We start from the raw sequence: 26,769 nt of genomic DNA, 5'->3' as shown, positions 1-26,769 counted from the left end.
ACGTATCTCTCGAACGTATGTTTTGCTTAATCGACTTGCTAAGGCTCATCATGATGTTGAATTATAAAGTTTAAACAAATTTTAGAAGGATCTACGCGTATGGGTAATTGAAGTTGACATTTTGAAAATTCACGAGACTTTCTAGGAACCGGTTTGCTACTACATTCGTAAAGCGGGCTAGACTTATTAGAGTCTAGGTTTGATGACACGTATGTGTTATCAATCCGTTCTATGAATTTAGAGTAATGGCCGGGGCTAAATTTTATATATTTATAAAGTAGGAAATCATCAACGTCAATGACCCGTGCGCTAATTTACGAAGTTTTCTTTAAAAAGGAAAATCAATGAGCAAGCATTGGTAAGATTAAGCAAAGTATAGTATGCGAGAATGCTAAGGTACAAGGACTAGATGTTCAAGAAAGATATGTTCAAGTGCTAGATAAGTTGTTAAAGGAATTCAAGTTTGATTGGGACCAAGTTCAAGTATGTTATGTATGCCCCGTAGGTAAATGCAATTAGCAATAACGTAAGGTTTACCCCAAGCCAAGTATTATGAGTATAAGATAAGTTATCATGAGATTTGAATTTACAAGACAAGAGTAAGGTTGTGACATTGGTTGCAACATGGAAGATCTCAAGAAGTATGTATTCAAGTGGTAAGTATGAATTGAAGTCTCAATTGCTCTAGGATTAGAGTATTAATTTAAGCCAACCGGTGGGGATCAGAGTAGCGCCATGTAAGCTAATCGGTAATCATGAAATATGGAAAACATGTAGGATTCAGACGGTTATCTTTTGTGATTTAAGTAATAATCGAAGCATCGAGATTGATGACTGGTTTCAGGAAAAGGAAATAACGCTCAAGCGATAACCAAATGAGATGATGTGGAGAATCAAGTTTAATGTCCCTAGATAAGAGGAATAAGTTAATGTTAAGTGGGTTACGGATCTTCTTGGTTTACATTATGTATTAATATGTTTATGAGGTATGTATATCAGTTAAGAAGGTAAGTATCTACCTCGAAGTTTAAGAATGATATCATGTAGGGAGATGCGACTCTTGAGTTTTATGCAATGAGATTCATACTCTTGTATGCAATACTTGTTGAGTGAAAACGATACTTTTTAAGATATGTTAAAGCATGATTTATAACTTTTAAAGGAAAGATTGGTATCAAGGAACTTAGGAACGATGTTTTTATTTAAACTCATAGAATTATACATTTTTGAAACTGATAAAATACGTCGTAAGTAAATTCACTTAAGACGTATAAACTTCAGGACCAACTTGTTATGGACAAGTTGGGGCGAGTTGTTAAATCTTTTTCAAAATATAGAAACTCGTCCGGTGGTTCTGTGGTGCTATTACAAATTCAATTTTGGAGATGATAATATTTTTAGTCATGTATATATTCGTTCCAAGAACCCGAATACCAAAGTTTAAGAAAATTTCTTCAAGAAAAATGCTAGACACATATCGTTATCATTTAACAAGAGGTGGTACTTGAAGTATGCACATGTTATGGAACAACAATATTCGTATGAAGCCAATGTCCTACGGAATACACGGAAATGTGTTAAGAATGTTTGATGTATGTGCAAGTAGAATTGCTAGAAAGTTTCAAGAACATGTTAACCACAACATGGGTTATTAGAATGTCAGATGAAGTGGCCATTTGATTTCACATTTTCATGTCAAGCTATGTAAATACCCTTTGTTCAGGCGTAAATAAATTACATGAAGTCGGAGTATTCTTAAGACTCGGAAAGGTATATGTGATATGTGGAAATTGTCTATATGAGTCATTGCAAGTAAGAGACATGTGTCTCAAAGGATAGTAAGCAAACTGATGAATAAATTGTATGTTTACCCGATAAGATTATGTATGCATGGAAAGATGATTCAAAGTTATAGGTAAGCACTGCAGGGCAAACCTGGTTTCCGGTAGGACTCCAGTTAAAAGGCAAATCCTGAGTGTTCATGTTTATGATAAGATACCTTTGTGTATGGTCTATGTTAAGCGGGTAAAATACAAGTTCGAGACAATAAGTTTTGTATAACAAGGAAAGTTCCAAGTCATGATGTATTAAGATAACTTCAAGTATGAGTGATATTAAGATCAAGAAAGCTATATGCTTATGTATGTGGATCATGAAACAAGACGAAAAAAAAACAAGCGATGATGAACTTCTTGGATATGTATTAATAGAAAGTATATGGTTCAAACCAAAGATGGTAAGTTTTGGATATGATGATTGGTAGACGGTCTCTAAATTTCGAGGACGAAATTTTTTTAAGGGGGGTAGAATGTAATATCCCGCCTGACAGTATCGGTATATTACCCGTTGACCGTGTTAGAGGAATTAAATTATGGAAAAGTAAGTTAATGGAAATATTTTATGACATGTCAGCTTTTTACGGGAGAAGTATCAGAGTCGTTTTTAACACGTTCAAGGCAAGGGTAAAATAGTAATTTCACGTGGAAATGTTATTTATTTGGATTTACCCCCAAAATATCTCATTCTCTTCTTTCCTTTCTCTCTCTAGGTTTTAGATTTGGTTTTTGCTCTCCCTTCTCTCTTCTTTCTCACGCCCAACCTCTCTTCTCTCCATCAAATCTTTCTAAAATTTCTTCCTCCCATGGCAAGCTTAATCTAAGTTATTATCCTTCATGATCTTTCAAGTCAAGGGAGGTTTGTTCTTTTTTGATCTCTCCTTCTCCTCTTAAGAAAGGATTCATGAAGTTAGGGTTTGAAGATGTTATTTGAGGGTGAGGGTTGGAACTTGGTTTTGAGATTGGCAAGGTTTCTTCTTGGTTAAGAATTTAAGAGGGAAAGAATTAGAAGTTGGAATCAAGAGCTAGGGTTTGGTTCTTGGTAAGATGGAAGAGGATTCAAGCAAGGTTTTCTTCAAAGATCAAGAAATTATGGTGCTAGGGTTGCAAGAAAGAGCAATAAGATGGATTGGTCTAAGTCAAGGAAGCATGTGTTCAAAACTAGGGTTTTGGTTTGATTGTGCTTGGAACTTTGTGATGCTTCAAGAACTTGTTTAGGTGAGTTCCATAGCTAGTTTTCCTACCCTTTGGGATTATGATTATGCCATGTATGTTTAGTATGAATAACATGAAATTCTAGGGTTTATGTATTAGTCTAGTTGCCCCTTTTTATGTCATGCATGCTATACATGTTAATACTTGCCATATGCATGTTTTATAAGTTTCCAATGATCAAATATGTTCTAAAACACATAGAGACACTTGGTTTGAGGTTTTTGGGTCAAAAATACCATTTTTAAGTGTTCTGGACTATCCTAACTCGCCACGGCGAGCTATTACTCGCCACGGCGAGCTAGAACTCCGAAAGGGGGGTCCTGCTCGCCCCCAACTCGCAATGGCGAGCTACCACTCGCCTCCCTAGAAAATCTACTCGCCTAGGCGATTAAGACAGGGAGAAATCCCATTGATTTGCTTGCTTCAGGCAGGCATGGGGATTCGCGACGCGGTTTTCTCCATGGTGACTTTTTACGAATGTAAACCCCTCAAACCAAGGTCCCAAATGATGATCAAGGAAAGCAAGATTCTTATGTTAAAGAGGCATGTATTAAGCATGTTAGTAAGGCATGGCATATGAGAGAATAAGTTATGAGTCGGGTAGCAAGATATTCATCAAGCAAGGGAAAACTAGAGCCTCGACATAGTTGTCGAGAACTAGCTAGTTAGCAAGATCCCTAGAATGTTAAGATGCGAAGTATACTATCTTCGCACATGATTAAGATTAAGATAGCAAGCATGTTAAGCCGTGGTTTGATTAGTTAATCACTCCACCATGATTAAGAACTTACAAACATGAGCAAGTATGTATTTACCGATAATCGGATCGACTCAAGGGTCCGAGGTAATAAGAAAGCAAGTATGAATATGTTTAAGTTATATGTACGACAAGACCATGACTAATAAGTAAGTGGCATGTCTCTTGCTATCCATATCAGGGCGATACAAGAGGTTCTCGATCTAAGGGGAACGATTCAAGCCGTAAGGGACCCGCATGTCACTGAAATTAACAAGACGTAGGTGCTCGTGTCTCTTGATATCCACGCCAGGGGGATACGGGAGGTTCTCGACCTAAGGGGAACGATTTAAGCCGCAAGGGACCCGCACGACACCGAGGGAGTCTGATGTACGTACATCGGTCATGTATGGGATTGATCTCGGGGTTACTCCACCCGGGACTATCCGTAAAATGAATCAAGATAATAATTGTTTGTTCAACACTAACCTAAAGAATGAACTTAGATACGAATATGTTTCTCATGATTATGATTATGTTATGAAATGCAAGAATGATTTCCATGCATGAATAAGTTCAAGAACAAGAGCATTAGATGATATAAGACAAGTACAAGGCATGGATAGAACAAGTGAAGAACATGATGCCGATGACGTTCTTAGGTTTCCCTAATCGTCCAGCTTAGGATGGTGTCATGAACATGTTACATGAAGACCTTGATACGTAGAGCGTATTCTTGGCAACGCGGTTCTAGGTTCCCCTCGACCGCCATGACACCTATGATTATAGTAAGCCTATAACAAGTATGATAAATTATGACGGTTCTAGTGTGCACCACCGTCTAAGTATGCAAGTCCCCACACACGTATAATCAACCGGCAGGTTGTATTGTAGACACGAGGCGACCGTAGGTTTCCCCTTGAGGTTGCCTATAGCCTAGGATTTAGGGGAACTCACTGAGACATTATGTCTCATCCCAATCCTTATTTGTTTCAGATAAGCAAGTTGGTATGCAAGCTTGAAGCGGATGGATGTTTCAACAAGTGCGCGCTTTTATCGCTACAAGATGCCAAGGATATCAAGGATGTGATTTTCTATGTATGGATAAGATGTTTATGTTATTGTATGAACGAACGCAATTTGTTTTATAAACATTCATTCGAAAATTTTATTGTTGTATATTTTAATGTATCCAGTACTAAATTCAACGCATGTGCTAGACTTTCTAGATACGTCTAGTACGCATGTGCTAGACTTTCTAGATACGTCTAGTATGGGTGTTACAGATTTATCATATAATGTAAGGGATAAAATTTAGAGATACTTTAATAATATTATAATACTAATAGCTTAATAGTTATATAATTCTTATATGTTTTTGGGGTTAAAATATCCCCGAACTTAACCAACTAACTAAACTCAAATGGTTATGGAGCTCCACCAAAAGAATAAATTGTTCTGGAGAATCTAAGTTAGATTCGTACGAGAAGTTATTTTTGGTTAGGTTTAACTTATTTGTTAACCGAACTATGTATTATCAGCAGGTCTTTTTCTAAAAACCGGGGGATTAACAAGAAAAAAAATTCTCAAAATTTGTTATTTATGATCAGTACATTTGTATGTGTTCTATTAATTCATGGGTGGTGATTTCAAGAAGTGAATTATTAACATTTTAAGAAGTTAATTAGAATTATCGTTTAAATAAAGAAGTTTATTAATTGTTTAATGATTAATGATTTTTTTAAGACATTAACACATTAAATGACATACTATTGAAGTTTAAAGTTGTTGTTGTTTAATTTCTATTCCCAACCAAAAATCATGTTACTTTTATTGACATTTAATGATGTTAATGCAAAAATTATGAAATAAACATAGGTTTTTTAATCGGCAAAATTTATTAGTAGCGCAACTCCAAACACAAGATGCGCAAAGATATAATTACAAATACTTGTGAAAAATGAAAAACGCACTGTCATTGTGGTTCACTATTGTAACACCCATACTAGACGTATCTAGAATGTCTAGCACGTGCGTTAAGTTTAGTACTGGATACATTAAAATTTACAACAATACAGCTACGAATGAATATAAATACAATCAAATGTGTTCGTACATAATAATACAACTCAACTTTTCTAAAGTATAATGAATGCATCCTTGCATAACCATCTCATCCTGCAGCGGGTACGAACGAACACTTGACGCATCATCCATTCGGCTACTAGCTTGCTAATCCAACCTGTTTATCTGAAACAAATAAGGATTGGGATGAGACATAATGTCTCAGTGAGTTCCCCTAAATCCTAGGCTATAGGTAACCTCAAGGGGAAACCTACGGTCACCACGTGTCTAAAATACAACCTGCCGGTTGATTATACGTGTGTGGGGACTTCCATACTTAGACGGTCGTGCATACTAGGGCCGTCTTAGTCTTATCTCACTTGTTATAGGCTTCACATCCTATACGTGTCATGGCGGTCGAGGGGAAACTAAAACCGCAATGCCAAGAATACGCTCTACGTATCGAGGCCTAAGCATACTATAATCATGACACAATTCTAAACCGGACGATTAGGGGAAACCTAAGATCGTCATCGGCATATCTTTCTCTATACTTGCTCTATGCATAACTATGTTGTATCTCACAACATATTCTATCTTACTATCATACTAGTTTTGACGATCTACGTCTATGTTCTACTATTCTTGACGATCTACGTCAAGGCTCTACTATTCTTGACGATCTACGTCAAGGCTCTATGACATAACATAATATATCTAATAATATGCACAGTCAGATTCATTCATAAAGTTAACGTTTAACAAACAAACATTATCTGAGTTCATTTTACGGAAAGCCCCGAGTGGAGTAACCCCGAGCGCAATCCCTATCTATCCGATGGAAACCTATCTAAGGTATAACCAACGGCACTCCTGCAGTGACGTGCGGGATCCTTACGGCTAACCCCATTTCACCTAATGGAAACCCCTTGCACCAACCTAATGTGGACACAAGAGACACGGCCACTACATCTTTCTTACTAAGTGACATGCGGGTTCCTTACGGCTAACCCCGTTTCACCTAATGGAAACCCCTTGCACCAACCTAATGTGGACACAAGAGACATGGCACCTTAACTTTAAAGTCTTGGTCTATAAATGCATGAGTATTAAATCTATGCTAGCTATCTCTTTTACCTCGGATGCCTATACGATCCAACTAGAGGTAAACTATATGCTTGTTTAACTTGCTATGTGAAGAGATGTCTAATCAATTCACGCCTTGCCATACTCGTATGGCTCTCTAGTTTCTATACGAAGAGAATACTCTATATCTCTTCGCCTCTAGTCAAGCATTCCACTCATGCCTAACATTCTATTCTTTACTAACTATTCTAGTTCTTGACAAGCTATGTCAAGGCTCTATTTTCATCCCATGCCTAGTTCTTTGCTACCCGAGTAACTTGGCTAAACTCTCTTGAATCACTCTTGTCATTCATGTTAAGATTTCCATGATTTTCTTTTCAAGAATCGTTCGATGTTATGTGCATTGCCTAGATGTTGTTTTGGGGTTATAAAGTTGTAAAACGTTGAAAGAAAAACATCGGAATGCACCACGGACCCACACTGAGCCAACAGCCATAAAGCATGTTGGCTGGTCCAGAGGGCTGCGCTAATAGCGCCCCTGGAGCGTGGCTCATCCTGAGAATTTCGCTATTAGCGTAGATTTCGCTAATAGCGTAGCTCTTCGGGTCTGTGGTACAAAATTTCCAATTTTTGACCCAAAACTCATTCTAATGGTTCCTGCAATGCACCAAAACATCCAGCAACATATATATACATTTATAAACATATTTCATGGCAATTTAACATCAAATCAACAAGAATTTATCAAAAGTCCATTAGGGTTCCAAATCCCTCATAAACATAAATTACTACTTTCTAGCATGAATTTACACAACCAAGGGAAGGTAAACTATCTATGGAACTCACCTAACATGTTCCTTGCCACTTCTCAAGCATCTAGCATCAAACCCTAGCTTTTGATCCTTAGCCCTTTTTCACCAAACCATGCCTCAATCCTTTCCCTTATGTGTTTCTTGCTTGCTAAGCTGCCTTAATCCATGCTTGATCATGATTTGAAAGAAGTTTGGATGATTTGGAGAGGGAAGGAGGGCGAAATTCTAGAGAGAAGGAGGAGAGAAATGTTTTGCCCAAAACCTAGAGAGAGAAAGTGAAGTGGGAAATGAGGGAAAATGGCCCTTATGGCCTTATATAGTCGCTTGCGACGTTTTACCACTTTGCCCTTCGCCTCAGTCGTGTTCACCTGACTCTGATACATAACTCATGCTTGACTGATATTACTCATTAATATCTTTCGTCGTACTTACTTTATTCATCATGATCACTTTCTATGAATCTTAGTCCTCTGATACATTTAGGAGATGAAATTTCCATTAGCTGACGAGCGGGATGTTACAACTATAAATATATTAATTTTCACAACTCACAATTTCCTCTTCCAATTTTTTTTGAAGGAGATTTCCTCGTACAAGTATTAAATATTTATTTGTTACATTGATTTGATTTGATTTCTTTATTATTGGCAAACCTTTTATTGAATGACGATAAAGAAAAAGAGAATATGTAGTACTACATCCACAACCTGAAAATTAGTACAAGTTGTTCTACATGCACAATACATAAAATAAAATTGATTTTATTTTCTATTATACATAAATGAGAATAGTCATGAAACCTGAATTCCCATTTTTTTTTTCATATTATACCTATTTTGCAAACTTATTCTATTTTTTTTTCTCCCACTTTTATCTCAATTTTTTTGTCATCTCGTGCCAATTTTTCACCCCCACTCTTATCCGAATTTTGATCTTTATTAGCAAACCCACTACACATTCATTAATTTCCTCATTTTTTTTTAATCATTCATTGAAAACATTGAAGTTGATTCTCAATGACTCATTCATATTTAAGTTTACAATGCATGAACATATACCACACTACTAGTTTTAGGACCTTTAGCAACATTGAATTGTGACATTAATTTAATTGTTTCCCATAAACAAAGAAATAGTGTAAACAAATAGTGATTAGTAACAATTTTTTCCAAACATCATTACAGTAGTTTACACACACACACGCGCGCACACACACACACACAGATATATATATATATATATATATATATATATATATATATATATATATATATATATATATATATGAGGTAAGATCAAATGATACTAATGTGTCAAATTAAATTTGAAACCAAATCCTAGTCATTAATATAACTTTAATCTAACAAATCACATCAATTAATTAACTGCTCACATGAAATATCAAATGACCCACCTTTTAAGTTTAGAAATAATTTATATATTCATTCTTGTTTTGGTTAATTACTTACCCAAAAATACCCTGATTTTATATCTGTTATTTTTTTGTTTTGTTGAAGGATTATGTATCTCCTATTATTATCTTGCACATACTTCACCCATATTTCATTTCTCCAATTAACGCTGGTTTGTGTAGCTCTTGTCCAAAATATAATTGCCCTTGTTTGTGTAACCCTTATTTCTTTATTAAGTTTATTCCTATTAACTTTTTTCCCTGTAAATCCCAAAGAGAATTGTTTTAAAGAGGGCCTTGGATGCCAAAAACATGAACAAAGTGTATAATGACTAATTCTCTTATTGAAGTTTTTTGTGTTATGTTGTCAGAAATTCACACCACGACGACCACAATCCGTAACACATAATTCATACCAAGTGAAATCACAAAATTCTATACGCGGCTGCGATTGTTATTTAATAGTTTGGCCGAGACAACAACAGACAAAAATATACGCGACCACGATTGTTATTTAATAGTTTGGCCGAGACAACAGCAGACAAAAATAATGAAACAAAAACTAGTTTTTATAGAAATAGACAACACCCAGTTTAACTAACGACCGCTCTCTCACAAAATCAAACATGTCTTCGTCTGAAGATCAACTTAATTTTTAACAAGGGAAATGCACGAAGCAAATAACTACAAAATCAAGTACATATAACAGTTGTTAACACCTGAGCGATAAAGAGAGAAAGAGATACGAGAGAAGCACAACATGTGTTGGTATATAATAAGAAAAATATCAGACAAAACATAACAACATGCATGATTGATTTAGAGAAGCACAATCTCAAAAGATATGATATAATATGTGATTTCTTGTAAAAACATGTATTAGGAATTCAATGGATCACTCAAGTATTATTTAAATAAAAATGAGCAAAGTACACTTTCCATAAATCACATTCATGGTAAGCTCAAAGCATAAATTAAAAAAAGAAAATGAAAGAGAGAGTAATTGTTAATTGTTGATTACTAGAACTCCAACCAATGCCTCTCAAGGATATTAAAAAAAAACAAAAACTAATTAAGTGCATGTAGAAAATAACATGAAACATATAAACAAACATTTTTAAGCTCTTATCTCTAATTTAATGAAACAAATTAGTTTCCTTTTCACTTATTTTTCGCTTACAACTTCGTCGATTATGACATTCTTTTCAGTTGCTTGATCACACATGCTCTCATCTTCAAACCTTCTTCTGTTGGCACAATTAGAACCCAAGTAAACGTAGGTTGAATTGATTTGAGAGAAAACTATAATGTATTATGTTGCAGGGACTGTTGGTCGCCGTGAATCTATCTTTTCTGGTTGACGGTTTATTTACGATTCATTAAAAATAAAATATGGTTTAAATACGCTTGTCTCTGGTTTGATATAATGCTCCTCGCTTTCTTCTACACATCATTTTTAAAGCATGAAATGTATTTTTCAGTTGCGCATTTGGATTCACTTAACGGATTTAAATTCATCTAGTTATATTTATATTTATCAATGTTAACCAAGTTATAATTCCCTTTTAAAGGTTGATTATGTCGTTGATGGGTCACAGTTATGTCCCCCAAATTTTTCTACCTCTTTTTTATTTAAAATATTTCACTTTTCTTAAAAGAAAAATATTTGAGAGAAATAACAAATCAAAATAAATCAAAAGAAAAGGACTTGGCTAATTCCTATTAGCAGAAACTACGTATAACCTGAAGATAAAAAGTCCATGGTGATCAGGCAAATCAAATATTCCTTTTTCATTAGTTTTCATATTGTCTCCTTTTGCAACATTCCACAAAAGATAAATATAAATGGTGATTGGAAGTCCCAATCCTTTATAACATTTTCATTACAATATTATTATATTTAAATAAATTTTCCCTTATTAAATTTATCTCTCAGGAAATTTATCGTCATATGTTACAAGCTATTTGTTCTTACAAGCTCCCAAACATGAACTCACGATGTGCTCTACTGAACCTTGAGCGTCTGTCAAAATTTAAATTATGGTAAGAAACACCATTTGAGCATCTATAAAATATAATTTAACAGATTTATCATATAATGTAAGGGATAAAATTTAGCGTGCATACCTTCGATGTTATTGGATTTAGAAACAGCACAACTAGTTGCACAATCATAAGCAGCTATTAATGACACCTTATTATCAGCTGTTGTTGACCCTCCACTACATTTTACTACTCCACATCCTGCTGTACAAGCTGCATAAGCACCCATAAATATTCTCGCTATTCTACATCGAGAAGCACACCTGCCAAGACAACCGATTGTCTCCGATACTGAAGAAAGTTCAGATGTTGATGACATAGGGCGAGAATCATCGGCTTGAGCAACAACGAACATTATCATCACCAATATTGAAGCTATCTTTTTCATCTCATAGTTTGCCATAACTCTTCTCTTTGTAGATCTTGTTTTTTCTGCCATTATTCAATTTTATTTCGCAGTAAAAGTTGAATAAAAAACTTATCAATTGATGAAGATAGAAATAAATGGACATTAAAGTATATTTTCACACCTTAAAAATCCACATATCGTGTAAAAAAAATATATGCAAAACTACATACATGGCTAGTTAATTGATACCTATAGAGTAATAACAACATATTACCCTAAAATGAATTTTATGGTTGTCTATTACAAGTTATATAAAATGACATTACTTTAGAATTTTTTAAGAAAAACAAAAGCATGTGTTTGTTTGCATTAATGAAAATCATTTCAAAATAAAACATTTTAGAGTGTTGCATGATAAGGTTGTGTGATATGCTACTTTTGGGAAACAATTTGCCAACATTAACACACATGGATAAATAAAATGAAAAGCGTCACAAGCATAACTGTATACCTTTAGATCGGAAAATGAATTGAAAGTGAGAGAAGGATTGAAGGAGTGAGGGATATATTTAGTGAAAGAAATGTTTGGTATTTATAGAATATTCAAGATGCATGTAAACATGGAAGGCAAGGAAAATATGGAATCAATCACTCAAAAATTTATTTTCATTACCATTTTTTTGGTTGCCTACTTAACTATTGTACCAATAACTAGGAAGTTGATTTTTATTACTTTTTTTTGCCTGATTAAATATGGTATCGATCACTCTGAATTTGTCCAGTAGGGACTTATTCTAAGGGACTAATTGTCTCTTTTGTGATGGTAGTTCAAGTATGGACTAATTGAGTTGTCTCGGTTTTATTTTCTAACATATTATATGTAATTTTGAATTTTTTTCAGCAATCAAGTTGAGTTTTTTGAATTGTGTTTTTTCACTCTATATTACATTTATTTTGTGTTTTTTAAATGATAAAACATCTAGAGAAGAAGCCTCTAATGTAAAAAAGAAGAATATGTTGAAGGGAGTTCAATTACATATTAAAGGACCAAGGGGAAGGAAACTCATACAATATGAGGAGTTGCTTGAATAATATGTGTGGATGTCCATAAGTTATTTTTCCATACCTTTGACTTGTACCTTGTATTCTCATATAAGTATGACACATCATTTGACAGAAAAGTAATTACAAGTTAATAATATAATACACTCATTTTTTTTAACGGAGAATAGACTTATTTTTCTCTTTTTATCTCTGTGATATCTACTGTTGTTTTTTTTTTTTTTTCTCTTTACAAAATATACTTTTGTTGTTATTGAGGAGTTTTGTAATACGTATTTCCCTTTTTTTTTCTTTCCTTTGTCAGCTTTGCAATAAATGGAAAATTGAATTGTCTTTATTAATATCAATATGAGACCCTAGTAATTCGAAGTTCAATCGTGAGGGAGGTATAGTTTGAACAAGAATTTTTTTCTCCCAATAATTGAACTCGGGTTCTACCGAATGATTCATCATTTGGTGGAGCTCATTAAGCACGTGAGCTTAATTTTTTTCTTCTACATACTCATAATACTCATTGATACTTTAATATCAAATTATTTTTTATTTTCACTTTATTACATTTCAATTTCTATTTTAAATTATGTTGTTTTGGTAAATCATTAAATGATTTTCTTATTCTATCATGTTTGTTTCCAACTAAACTAATATTCATGATAATATTTTTAACTAGAGAAACAACATAAAATAAATTTCAAAATTAACTTATCATATAACGTTGTCTCATCATCAAACATTGAACTGAGATAAGATCTGTTACAATTATCAAATCTCGCCTCTACCACTTTTTTTTTTTATAATTAAACAAAATGTTGCTGGTCTCTCCACTAATTATATAAGTCTAAGAAATATCCAATGACGCATTTATCGAGAGATAGCTAGAGTGGCCCCTACGTAAGTCTTACGCATATACATTTTTAATTTATAATTTTTTAATGCTAATAAATATTAAGTACTCATTCACTTCAATCCAACAACTCATTAGAAATTATTCCTTTCAGAAAAAAAAACTCTTTAGAAATTATTAAATGCACTATATCAATAACTTTACATTATTCCATTTCAACGATTCTTAATTTTTTAATTCATAAAGTATCCAATGAGACCATCATTTTTGATATATATATATATATATATATATATATATAGAGAGAGAGAGAGAGAGAGAGAGAGAGAGAGAGAGTAGAAGCCTTTGATTTTCACAACAATTCCTCTTAGTTTTTCTCTATTAAAGGAATAAAAAAATATCTTCATGTTATTAGAGAGATCACACTAGTGCAAAATTGACAAAAGAATTATTTGTATTATACCTATTTTATTGAAAAAGGGTGTGAAATATAAATAAGGTGGCAGTTTTGTAAATATATTGCAAATTCTGCTTTAGCGAGTACGTTTCAAAACCTAATTTTAAGAATAAAGGGGGTCAAATATGAAATAAAAATAAGGTGGCAAACTTGTAAATATTATTTTATATCTGATTTTATAAAAAAAAAGGTGTGAAATTTAAGTATATTTAATGTTTTTATTTCTTTGCCAGGATTCGAACCTTTGACCTCAGCTTTTCAATCTTTAAATTAAACAAACTTAGCTATTTATGCTCCTAAATACCATTGCAAACCTGATTTTAAGAAGAAAAAAAAAAGAAGGTATAATATCTTTTCTCCATGTTTTTTTAAACAAACCAAATAATTTTTTCTTCACAATCCTGGACCCACTAAGACTTTCCCCATCTCACTCTCACTCTTAACTAAAAAACTAAAAAAAAGAAACAAACCAATCTTTTCTCCATGTATATACGTTTAAGTTTCTTCAATATCCATCAGTAGCTTAAATCCATTGTCTCTGCTCACCATACCCTCAATCGAACTCCCGGCTACCCAATGGAACTCTCATCCAATCTCACCCAAACCTCACCGATTATTGGTTCTGAAAAGGGACTGATTTACTCCAAATATACGTTTTCTGTTTCTTCAATATCCATCACTACCATTACTCAATCAAACTCTGCCGCTCACTTATCGAACTCCCACTTCCGACGAATACACTTTCAAACTCGCCACCCAACATTTCCTTTATCGATCCAAGCGACAGGTTCGTTCGTTCTCGTTCCCAAATTTCAATTTTTGATTAATTTTCCAAAACCCCATAAGCTATTTTAACCTTTATTTAATAATTTTATTGTGGGCATGTTTAAAGTTGCAATTTTTAAGTGAATTATGTTGGTTTTTTCGTAATCTTTCTATGGGGTTGTTGAAAGTTGCAATTTTTGAGTGCATTGTATTATAATTTTTTTGTGGGCATGTTGAAGGTTGAGATTTTGAAGTGAATTGTGTCCAATGCAGGGAACTTATTGAGATGATAATCAGGTTGGGATTTTACTATAGAACTCCCCTTCCTCAATCAAACTCTCATGTCCTCAATTTTGAAGTGAAGTGAATTGTGTTTCTTATTGAGTGAAAAGGGATTCAGCTCTGAAAAGTCTAGCACCGATCTTCCTTTCTTCTTTTTTATCTCTCTGAGTCTTTGGGATTTACTCCAAGGTACTATCTCTTTCCTTCTGATTACTGCTTTTGGATAATTAGAACACCGTCACTTATGTCAGTGTGTTTATCCATCCAGTGCACTAACATTATAAATCCCTAGAAAGATTCAGATTAAAAGGTATTGTTTCACCAAGAATACAACAATTCAATACTTCTAAGTTTTAATTCTTCACGTTTGTTTTCTTAAGAATTGGGAAAATTAGTTTCAAACCCTACAGAAAAAATTAGATCTCGTTAAATTCACTGTTGAAACACATTTGGAGAGAAGACATGATCATACATATTAGGGGATTGTGTCAGAATTGTGTGTGGAATGGATACTAGCTGAATGGATACGTGACTGAATCAAGAGTTCTTGATAATGCTATGTGCCTCTAATGAATCCCCAATCAAATTAGGTTAGTATTTTTTGTTTCAAATTATGCAATCTCTTTGTAATATTTGTATCTCCTTTCTTATATAAGACTTTGTTTGGATAAGCAACTTAATTAAGCGTTTATCGCATAAGCGTTTATCTTATAAGTGTTCATGTATGTAACACCTATACCAGACGTATCTAGAAAGTCTGACACGTGCGTTAATATTAGTACTGGATACATTAAAATATACAACAATTAAAACTTCGAATGAATAATATTTACAACAAGTTACGTTCGTATAAATAATAATACATCACAACTCATCCATACATAAAATTACATCCTTGATGTCTATAACGTCCTGCAACTTTACGAACGAACCCTTGAAGTAATATCCATCCGGCTCCGAACATGCATAAACATCCTGCTTATCTGAAACAAATAAGGATTGGGATGAGACATAATGTCTCAGTGAGTTCCCCTAAATCCTAGGCTATAGGCAACCTCAAGGGAAACCTACGGTCACCACGTGTCTACATTACAACCTGACGGTTGATTATACGTGTGTGGGGACTTGCATACTTAGACGGTAGTGCATACTAGAGCCGTCATAATCATATCATACTTGTTATAGGCTTCACTTCCTATACGTGTCATGGCGGCCGAGGGGGAGTCTAGGACCGCATTGCCAAGGATACGCTCTATGTATCAAGGCATAAGCATAACATGTCATGACACGAATCTAGACCGGACGATTAGGGGAAACCTAAGATCGTCACCGGTATCATAATCTTTACTTGCTCCATTCCATGTCTTATACTTGTCGCATAGCATCTAGTGCTCTTTTCTTGAACATAAACTTACATGGAATCATTCTTACATAATGATAGACATAATCATAAACATAACATGCATGGTCGTACATAAGTTCATTCATTAAGTTAGCGTTGAACAAACAATCATTATCTTGATTCATTTTACGGAGAGTCCCGGGTGGAGTAACCCCGAGAACAATCCCATCATGACCGATGTACGTACATCGGACTCCCTCAGTGTCGTGCGATCCCCTTACGGAGCCTTCCCCGTTCCCATCATCAGAACCCCTTGAATCCATACCTTCATGGATTGCAAGAGACACGAACACCTACATATTCATTACTCAGTACCATGTGATCCCCTTACGGAGCCTTCCCCGTTCTCATCATGAGAACCCCTTGAATCCATACCTTCATGGATTACAAGAGACATGGCACCTACACATTCATTAATCATAATCTTATGCATACATGAATGGTTAATCTATAACCTCTTGAGTTAATTTCCTTAACTCGGATCCTTAATCGATCCCTTGGGTAATAACATATAAGTTCATGAGCGTAGAAGAATATTCATCGCACTTTATCATACATATCAATTTCTGTTCAACATACTAAATCTCAACTTCTACGTCGAGGTTCTAATTCCATTCCCTTCCTTAGTTAATGCTTGCTACCCATTCGATTCACGTACTAAACTCTTGTATGCCATGCTTATTTATACGTTATGAATACTTGCTTAACTATCAAGAAACATTTTTAAAAGTCCAAGCCTGGGAGTCATGTATTGAGGGGTTTAGTACTATAAAAGAATGCTCGAAGAAACTGGACCAAAGTGCATTAAAAGGACCTGAAGCACGCAAACAGGGAGCTGGCACCCTGTCACTCGCCACTGCGAGTGCTTTACTCGCCACTGCGAGTAATCCTTACTCGCCACTGCGAGTTGTATGCGAGCTGGGGGCGAGTAACACCCCTCCTTCGACTTCCAGCTCGCCACTGCGAGTAGTTACTCGCCACTGCGAGCTAGGACTGTCCAGACATTCAAAAATAGAGTTTTTGACCCAAAAACCTCAATACAAGTATCCCAATGCATGGCAAGTTGCTAAAGATCATATAGAACCTGTAAAATAGTCTCAAAACAAGTATTCACATGTACATTTATGCATGACACAAAAAGGGGTAACATATACATATAAAAACCCTAGAAAAGTTCATGGTTATCATACAATCATATATCACATAATCCCAAGGGTGGGAGCTATCTAAGGAACTCACCTAATCACTATCTTGAAGCAACTCCAAGCTCCAAGCATCAACATGCCCAAAACCTTAGTTTTGCTCCCTTTGCTTCCTTGCTCATACCATTCAAACCTATCATCCTTTTCTTGCAAACCAAGACACCATTTCAAGCTCAAAACCATACCTCAACATTACCCTTGATCATGTAGAAACCATTCCTTGTACCAATTTGAATCCCTCTTCACCATACATCAAACCCTAGTTTTCCATACACTTCATCAAACAAATCTTAACTTGCCTTCTTGATTCCAAAACTCCAAGAATCACAATCCACACTTTAGTCCTTCAACCCAACCTCTAAACATCATCTATTCTCCTTCTTTAATCATAAAGGAACCACTTCAAGCACAACTTTATGTTTAAACTCCCAAACTACCAAAACCCTAACTTCTTGAAAGAGAGGAGAAGTAGAGAAATTAAACCAAATTCAAGCTTTCCTTAACTTAAGAGATCTTGAGGAAACATAATCCAAAAACTTGCCATGAGAGGATGAAGATTTGGGAAGATTTGGTAGAGAGAAGAGAGGAAGAGGGTGTGTGGGAGAAAAGAGGAAGAAGAGAAAATTGCTTACTTCAACTTAGAGAGAGAAAGAAGATTACAAATGAGATATTTTGGGTGTCTTACCAAATAAATATCCTTCCCACATGAAATTACCATATTACCCTTGGTTATTGCGTGTTTAAAACGACTCTGATACTTTCCCCGTAAATAGCTGACATGTCATTTAAAATATTTCCAATAACTTACTTTCCATGAATTAAATTCATCTAACACGGTCAACGGGTAATATACCGATACTGTCAGGCGGGATATTACAATGTATAAGCTATTTTTATGACAAAATATGAAATAAAGTTGAATGGTTTCCATAAAAGTTATAACTTGTATTTATAAGCTCTATTGGATAGCTTATGAAAATAAGTTGAAAATAGTTTGTGGCCATGTCATAGACTGTTTTCATAAGCTCTAACAAATGGTTTCAACAGTTCATATGCCAACATATAATTTAAATAAACTGATCTAAACAGATCCTGAGAAGAGAGATAAATCAGTTTTGGAAATGTATTTGCTCTGAAAAAGAAATGATATGCCACTGGTCTTTCATGATTCATTTTGGCTTAAGTTCATCTTAATTCTATACTTCCATCGATTTTTGTGGCTTTGCTTTTTTACTGAAAATGTTGCTTATAAGGAAAGACACACGAATATGATTTTCTGTTATATTTTATCATTAACCAAGAGATTAAATATGTGTTTTATGAGTATGATAATAGATTCACATGTGTTTCTTTTATATTTTAAATGATTATTTCTTCTAGAGATGTCAAATAATTTTAATTATTTATCTTATTCAAATTATAACACTAGCAGATATCTTAGAGATCATAGACCCTTTTAATATTGATAAGAGTTGAATTGCTCCCTAGTTTTTAAGTACAAATTATTTATATATCAATTTCACACAATTACCATTACAGTATAGTTAATTGACCTTTTGAAGATTTACCTCACAACAAGTTTTTGAATTGAAATAACATTTTTGGTAGCTAGACTATTGAGTCATCGAATTTCAACAATTTATGTGAAATGAATATGTTTTGTATAATGCACTCATGTGAGTAAGTTACTCATTAAAGACAAATGTCACGTTTTCAGTTTGTGTGTCAACTATTATAGAGATTTCACATCTCCATTTTCTTATTCATGCAAAGATTCAGCGATTAAACTGTAAGGATGTGCTCTAAAAATGAGTAATAGATGTATCTAGTAGACTAGTAATTGAATGAAGTCTAGCTTTGGTCCATTTATTTTTTGCTCCATTTATGAGACATGGACTTGTGATAGTGTAGTGGGATCTACTAAATAACAAGGGAATGGGCGAATTTTCAATAACAGGGGAAAGGATATTGATGTTGAGGAAATTAAACTTGTATCGTGACATTGGTTTTTGAGTAGATTGAAGATTGCATCTTGTCTTTTCTACGAGTGGTGTTGGAATCTGAGAGAGTGCATGAGGAGGTAGTGGTTTAAGGTCTTTTTTGGTGACTGAAGGGAGCAGATTGTTGGTCGTTCACCTGTTGTGCCTTGTCTTCGGTACTGTTTTCTTTTATTGGGTTGATAGTGGCTCGGCTGGGTGGGGTTTAGGGGCTGTTTAAGAGCTTTTTAGGCTGTTTTTGGCGTGACAGCGGTTGTGTGACAACAGCTATGTGCTGTTGTTGCAGCCTCTGTTTTGGTTGGTGTGTTGTTCCGTTAGCCTTCCCGTTTAGTACGTCTTGTGCCAGGTTTGTTTTTAATAAAGTATCCTGATTAAAAAAAAAGGTAGAATAGCATGAGTGAAATACCTTCATAGTTGCACTTGCGCCAACTTGCTCAACGTAGTCTGCAATCATGATGCCATGACTTGTCATAGATCCATATCCGAAAACCACCAAGTCACACTTTACAACCTCTATCCCACACCCAAAACGAGCTTAAAAATGTTAAATAATAATTGTTTTAGTTTTGCTGCATAGTCTAGAGACAAATCAGATTTCTCTATTACTAGAATCATGTTTAGAATTATGACAGGGACAAATTTTCTCAAATTCAAACGAATTTCCATTGTTCACTATTAGTAGAATCATATGTTAAGAATTAGGACAGCTTTATTGATTTTGAGACACTCTCCTATGGCGTTCACTTTTTCCTTCAAACTGTCACTCATGTTTTTTCCTTGCTTTGAGTTTCACTTTCACAGCTTGAATGAATATAAATCTATTTTTTTCATAATCACTATTAAATATAAAATAAGTATTACTAATTAATAATAAAATAACCATAAAATAAATGTCTTCTTCTGCACTTGAATTTTATCATTATATTGTTATACTTTTATGGGTTACTTTAGTATTTGTTTGTAGTTGATTAAAGCATTGGGTGTGTTTATTAGGATTGATTAATCTTGTTTGAATGGTGCAGGTAGAGTTCACTTCTTGTTCACGACCTCCGCTGTTTACGGCCTTTGCTCACCACTCATTATGTGTGGTGAATTCCTTCTCTGTTCACGACCTAAGGTTACTACAAGTGACTCGATTCCTTCTCTTCGTTTTGTTCTCATAAATTTTATTTTCTATACTTATGCTCCACCTCTTATTACAACAAGGTATGATTTTATTTTCTACATTACAGGTGCAGATTGCCTAAGGTCTTGTATCTTGTACATTTCAGAATAGGATTATTAACAGTTATTCCTTATGATTCTGATTGCGTCTTACTGTCACCGTAAGTTAACCCTTATTTGGCCATCTGCTTCTGTCTCTTAATTAAACCTTTGTAAACAACAAACTAATTTAGTTGGTGGCTTCAAATTTTTATAGCACAGGGCTTGCAGGACCAGTTGCTATGTTGCATGAACGCCTCGATATCAAAGCTATCGTGTTGGAAAAATATCACCATCTTCTCTAGCTCCTCGTGTTGGCCATGCAGGTTTGTTTGAGTATCAAATTCCTCTCTCTCCCATCCCTCATTTTGAAGCCAGTCTTAGTTAAACTCTGTTGTAATAGCCGAGAATGTTGTTGACTATGGATGAGAACTTGAAGCCTCTATTGGTGCATGTTCGGGTTGGCAAAGCAGTATATGTTGTTGGACAAGCAGGTCGACCTAAGACGATCACCGCCTTTCAGACCCATTCCACTCATGTTCTCTTTTTTATATGAATAAAGCAGCGCTGAGAGATTTGTTATCTGATGTGCGGTGGTTTTAGTTTTGTTAGGAGTGATCCACAAATTTATGTTGTTGTTGTTTGCTATAGCCTCACAAAGGGTGATGAATAAGAGTTAATTGGTGTATTTGATTGGGCCAAGTTAGTGATCTTTCTATTGTTTTTATTTGTTATAGTCATTTGATGTATTCTTTGTTGTATGAAGTTTGTATATGTGGGTTAGACTTAAGTTGTATTTTCTTTTTTCTACCTTGTACATCTTGTGCTTAATGGGGAATTATTAATTCATTAACTTTTTGCTTTTGAAAAAAAAAATGTATGCATTTATCCCAAGGCACCATTGTAGTATAATTAGTTATATGTCTATGTTGGTTTATGCACTAGTGCAGAAAACACTTTTTAAATCAGGTAAAAAAGACTTTTTAAATCGGTTCTTGACCCGACTTATAGGTGGCCGATTTAATAAGTTTTTTGCTTTTAAGTCTCTTTACTTGAACCGATTTAAAAATGTATTAATTAAATCGGATGGCCACATTTAGAAAAGTTCATTACATTTTTCTGATTTCAGGTTCATATTGACCCGATTTAAAATCATACAACTTATATCAGCTGAACCGATTTAAAATCTAGATATTTAATAAAAAAAAATATTTTTCTCTGTTTCTCCTATATTGTACATAATAATAAATCAGAAAATTATACACAATCATTTAATACAAAATATCAACATAGAACTTTAATTTCATTCCAACTTGTAAATAAAACCATGCACAAAATCTAAACATTGTCAGGAATTCACACTTACTATAGAAATTGATCTACACCTAGTCCAATGACTTCAAATAAATCCAAAAATTGATGCTATTATACAACTTAATAATTTAATAGCATGCAACTTAAACACATCCGAAAGAAATTCTAGAATGATATACCAAGATTAACTACAAACACATTTTCCATAACTCCTTTGCCACCAGAAAAAACTACAAGCAAGAGGACTATATCAAGCTCTCTGCATCAACAAAAGCTTTAAATTAGTAAAATCACATTCAACACAAACATGCAAGTAAGCAAGAGAAAAATCATTGCCTTAAAATAACTCATTAATACAAAATCATTCATTGATACAAAAACATTCACAAAATATAAACATCGACATTGTTCGACTCCTACCCTAGTACAACAATTTACACCAAGTCCAGTTACTTCAAATGAACCTAAGAATCAATTCTATTACATGATTTTGGCACATCTTTTCATAAATCCAAAAATTAAATTATTTCTCATTCAAAGAAGTGATGATCACTCAATATAAATCACAAGTAAAAATATTAATTGAAAAAACTGTGCAAAAACAAAGTGTTCTCAAACAAAAAAGTAAGTGCAAAAATAGAGTGTTCTCAAACAAAAATATAACAGAATCCAACGTAATAAAATTGCAACTGATGTCTAAATTGTCCATAGCATCAACATATCAAATGAAAATCATACATGATTGAGATTTGAAAAATAAATAACTAACAAATAAGTGAGTCACTTCTAGAAGTCCATCATACTTAGGACCTTACAACATAAAAAATCAGTGTCGATACTATTCATATAAAATATTTTGACTCCAAACAACCAAACTGGAAAGTGCCACTACCTAGGATCCTAATTGACAACACAATTTGGAAAGGTGATTCATATAACTAATCAACTCCAAGATTTAATGTAACTCAGCTAGAAGAACTAGAGTCAATATAATAATTCCTCAATTGCATCTATTTACATGTCAAAATAAGTCATCAAGAGTCGCAGTAAAATTACTCACACTAAACGATAGAAGAGATCTCCCAAACGATGCTTGATGAGGGTGTAAGTTATCTTCTGACCATCAGTACCAGCTCCCATCAAAAAGAAGCTGAATAATTTTCAACCCATACCAGGAAAGATCATAGGAAGATTTCTTTAAACAACACAACCAAGATGATTAATGCACAAAGGGACACACCTGGACAATTTCATTCAGATCGGCTTCTCTTTGCAGAACTTCACGAGCCTTTGTCCTAATGTTTATAAAATCTGGATCAAATTGCTCATAAAAGGATTCAAGTGCCTGATGATACCATAGAAAATATTATAAATAATGATAATTTTTAAGAGCTCAAGCACAAGCTATATCCATTACAAATGATAGCTTAAGAGAAAACACGAGTTACAGAGACACCAACTCTAGGACATACCGTTGAATACTTTGAATAAGATATAAGCCAGTTCACAGAACGTATGGGGAAAAAGCCCTTACCTTAAGCCGTTTTCCTCATCCTTTAAAGCACTAAGTTCAAAGACGATTTTTGCATGGGACAAAGCTTTAGAACTTGATTTGATAAAGGATGAGGGAGTGTTAAATATAATGAAGGTTATAGGACTCGATGCTTGTTATGTGTGATATGCATTGTCATGCACAATAGGAGTTTATATAATTAATGAGAAGGGTGTAAGACAGGAGCAGAAAAAACGCATGACATGCTTTAAGGAAAACAAATGGAAATACAAGGGAGTTAAAATGTCATTATGAGTATTATTGAGGTATCAATGAGTCAATATCATAAGTCTAAAACCAAGGGCTGAATACCAATGAGAAATTATGACAATTATGGTAAATGAAATCATGGTCAATGGAAATCATGGTAAATGAAATTGATGAGCAATGAGATGGTCAACCAAATTTTAATGTGTAACAATTGCTAGAGGATTAACGTGATACTAATGCATTGCCAATTGCCAATCCATTCTTATTAGTGGTATGAAAAAATTTCATTATTGCAAACTAATTAAATCAAATATACACACATGTATGTGTGTCACGCTCCCACTAAAATAGATTAAAATAGCATTCTAAATGATTAATTAAATATAAAGTAAAAAAAAAACTTTGAATCATGAAAATTTAATTAAGAGAGTGCTAGCTACCTTGTTCTTAAATTCTCTAACCATGAAATAAGTTGTTGAATAAATAATAAATTAAGAAAATGACTGAAAATGGCATATATAATGTTTAAAAAAATATTGGGGTCTTACACCTGCCAAGTAGCAAAAGATCAACTTACATGACGAATGAAAGTTCTGAAAGAATAGGTAAGAATAGGTAGAAGAAATATAACCAAAGATCATAGTGATGAGGGACAACAAGGGTTTAAGTAATTTATGGGCATCAGAAAGACGACGAAATGCAAAATTTATTTGCAGGAAGTTGCCCTATATTTTGACAAATATATATTTGATAGTAGAGTATTACCTGAACTATGCTGAGGGTTGCAGATGTCACGGGATCAGAGAAATCTCCTCCAGGTGGAGAAACAGCACCGACAATTGTTACACTACCTGTCCGTTCAGGACCTCCAAGACATTTTACTTTCCCAGCACATTCGTAGAATGAGGCTAAACGTGCAGCAAGGTAAGCAGGATATCCACTATCAGCAGGCATTTCCGCCTGTGGGAAAGAAGAAAAAAAATCCCATCAATTTACAATGATCAATGTCCATGTATCTCATTAGTCATTATTTATATGATTATCTATTCTACATTAGTGGAGGAAGAAACTCCAACATCAGAAACTAAAGCTCGAAAAATAATAAATCATTCAGAAGAAACAAATTCTTTCTAAAAGGAACTGGTGAATATCTGTCATTGCATAATTGAAATTCTCACCAGTCGCCCTGAAATTTCACGCAATGCTTCTGCCCACCTAGATGTTGAATCTGCCATCATACTGACATATATATAACAATGCATAGGCTAATCTAATTGGCTAGAAAACATACAACATATAAGTCTCCACCAGTTAAAAGATCTCCGTCACATGTCAGCAGTAATAAAATAGAACAGAATATCATAACAAATGGGACGTGTATAAGTTGTTTTTATAAGCTATATTAGAGAATTTATGAAAAAAGGTTTTGAAAACTGTCATAAATTGTTTTCATAAGTTCTCTTAAACAACCTCACATAACATAAGTCATATTGCAAAACCCCCCCACCCTCAAAATGTGCAACAGCTCACCTGATGAACTAGAGCAACGGTGGGTGCAAGAAAGACTCATACATCCTTGTTCGGCTTCTTGATCAAATGCCTCATCTCGTGCATGAGCAACACAGCAATGTGTGTCTTCCCACATCCTGTTCCCAAATAAACAATAGTATTTTCCTCCATAGCCTTTTTGCATAAATCCAATTGATACCTTCCAAAAGATCAAAACATTCATAAGATTCTCTATAGTTTCACAATACAAGCAAAGAATAAAAATCATAAGCACAGCCAACAACATCACATCAAATTTCAGGCATTTAACATACTTCCATGAATTGAATAATTATCTTCTTAAATAAATCATCTGAAATAGTAACTAATACTCAAACCTCCACATGCCCAATTGAAAATAAACGTAGTAGAGTGAAGAAAAACAAAAAGGGTATGAAAAAGTGACTTACTTTCTAGCAATTTTGGTGGGATCTTTTTTGACTAGAGAAGACTCAACGTCAAGGGAAGGAGTTTTTCCATGATCGAAGGTCTCCGGCGGAAACTGAACGGAAGCAGCGGTGGAGGATTCACCGTACGGCATTGTGAATGAGTGAGATTAGAGAGAGATGATGATGAAAACAAGTACGAGGGTTTTGTCCTCTTTTTGGAACCACGTAATACGGCGTTCCGACAACTCTAGTCATTTTCTCGTCATCGTCAAACCACCAAAATCAACTAATTTGAGATCAGCCTCAGAATTGATTTCAGAGATTCGACATGCGTTTGTGATGCCAGATCTACTAGACCAAAGATCCGAGATGGGAATTTCATATTTGAGATTCCGAGATCGAAAATGCGTATGTGATTTTAGATTTGCGAGACGAGAGAGCCGAGATACAAACTTCAGATTTGCGATTCATGAGCTTGGGGAAAATTTGGGTTTATGAGCTGGCTGATGAACAAGTTTGGGGGAAAGGGTTTTAAGGGTGAGAATTTGGGGAAAAGGGTTTCACGAGGGGAAAGACGAAAGGGTTATTGATGAACAAGTTTTATATATGTTTCTTATATTTTAATATAAATATATATAAATTAGATTTTAAATGGGGTTAAACCATTTAATATCTAATGAAGTTAAAATCCTCCCCTCTACCCATGTTTTTAAGTCTGGTGGATAAGTGCCCACTTAAAATCCCTGACTTAATAAGTGTTTTTTGTACTAGTGATGAAGAAACATTAGATGATATTCACTGCCAAAAAAAAAAAAGCATTGTGGAATTGAATAACCTGTAGGTGGCGGTGCCTGCAGGTTAATTTTTTTTTAATTTCCTACTAACTTTCTCACACCTGTTTTTTTGATAAAATGGGTGTTATATGTTTGTTATCACACCTGATTTTGTATTCAAACTGGTGTTATATGCGCGATTTTACACCTATTTTAGT

At 34.3% G+C, this 26,769-nt stretch overlaps 1 protein-coding gene and 3 long non-coding RNA genes across 5 annotated transcripts; 1 reads left to right on the top strand and 3 right to left on the bottom strand.

Annotated features, from left to right (window-relative positions):
• Positions 1-5,778: 5,778 nt before the first annotated feature.
• Positions 5,779-8,158, bottom strand: LOC146946057 (uncharacterized). The gene is made up of 2 exons (XR_015028217.1): positions 7,783-8,158; positions 5,779-6,036 (listed from the first exon to the last, which is right to left on the bottom strand). It is a non-coding gene; the product is annotated as an uncharacterized LOC146946057 (long non-coding RNA).
• Positions 8,159-14,380: 6,222 nt separating this feature from the next.
• On the top strand, positions 14,381-21,618 carry LOC146946055 (uncharacterized). 2 transcript variants are annotated; one of them, XR_015026594.1, is made up of 7 exons: positions 14,381-14,701; positions 14,953-15,150; positions 15,372-15,551; positions 20,585-20,679; positions 20,795-20,887; positions 20,983-21,091; positions 21,169-21,618. It is a non-coding gene; the product is annotated as an uncharacterized LOC146946055 (long non-coding RNA). The 2 variants fall into 2 exon arrangements; XR_015026593.1 differs by having other exon boundaries at positions 15,230-15,551.
• LOC146946056 (uncharacterized) lies at positions 15,768-17,711 on the bottom strand. Its single transcript, XR_015026595.1, has 2 exons — positions 17,603-17,711; positions 15,768-15,944 (listed from the first exon to the last, which is right to left on the bottom strand). It is a non-coding gene; the product is annotated as an uncharacterized LOC146946056 (long non-coding RNA).
• Positions 21,619-22,035: 417 nt separating the features above from the next.
• Positions 22,036-26,354, bottom strand: LOC146946054 (V-type proton ATPase catalytic subunit A-like). The gene is made up of 6 exons (XM_085744284.1): positions 25,800-26,354; positions 25,020-25,549; positions 24,607-24,801; positions 23,320-23,424; positions 23,140-23,229; positions 22,036-22,338 (listed from the first exon to the last, which is right to left on the bottom strand). Exons 2-5 carry the CDS (start codon positions 25,101-25,103, stop codon positions 23,203-23,205), a joined length of 411 nt encoding a protein of 136 aa, XP_085600410.1. The 5' UTR covers positions 25,104-25,549; positions 25,800-26,354; the 3' UTR covers positions 22,036-22,338; positions 23,140-23,202.
• Positions 26,355-26,769: the final 415 nt, after the last annotated feature.

Source organism: Medicago sativa, chromosome 2, assembly GCF_051527215.1.
Source record: "Medicago sativa cultivar Bolivia chromosome 2, Bolivia_mono, whole genome shotgun sequence".
Lineage (NCBI taxonomy): Eukaryota > Viridiplantae > Streptophyta > Magnoliopsida > Fabales > Fabaceae > Medicago > Medicago sativa.
This window is presented reverse-complemented; position numbering and strand designations above follow the sequence as displayed.

What these genes read in the sequence shown, in the direction of transcription:
- LOC146946054 (XM_085744284.1), bottom strand. Translation starts at nt 25,103, where the DNA reads ATGCATTGTTATATATATGTCAGTATGATGGCAGATTCAACATCTAGG. An exon ending in GTGAAATTTCAGGGCGACTG is followed by an intron (nt 24,802 to 25,019) that starts GTGAGAATTTCA and finishes TCTTTCCCACAG; the next exon opens with GCGGAAATGCCTGCTGATAG. An exon ending in CAACCCTCAGCATAGTTCAG is followed by an intron (nt 23,425 to 24,606) that starts GTAATACTCTAC and finishes TGGTATCATCAG; the next exon opens with GCACTTGAATCCTTTTATGA.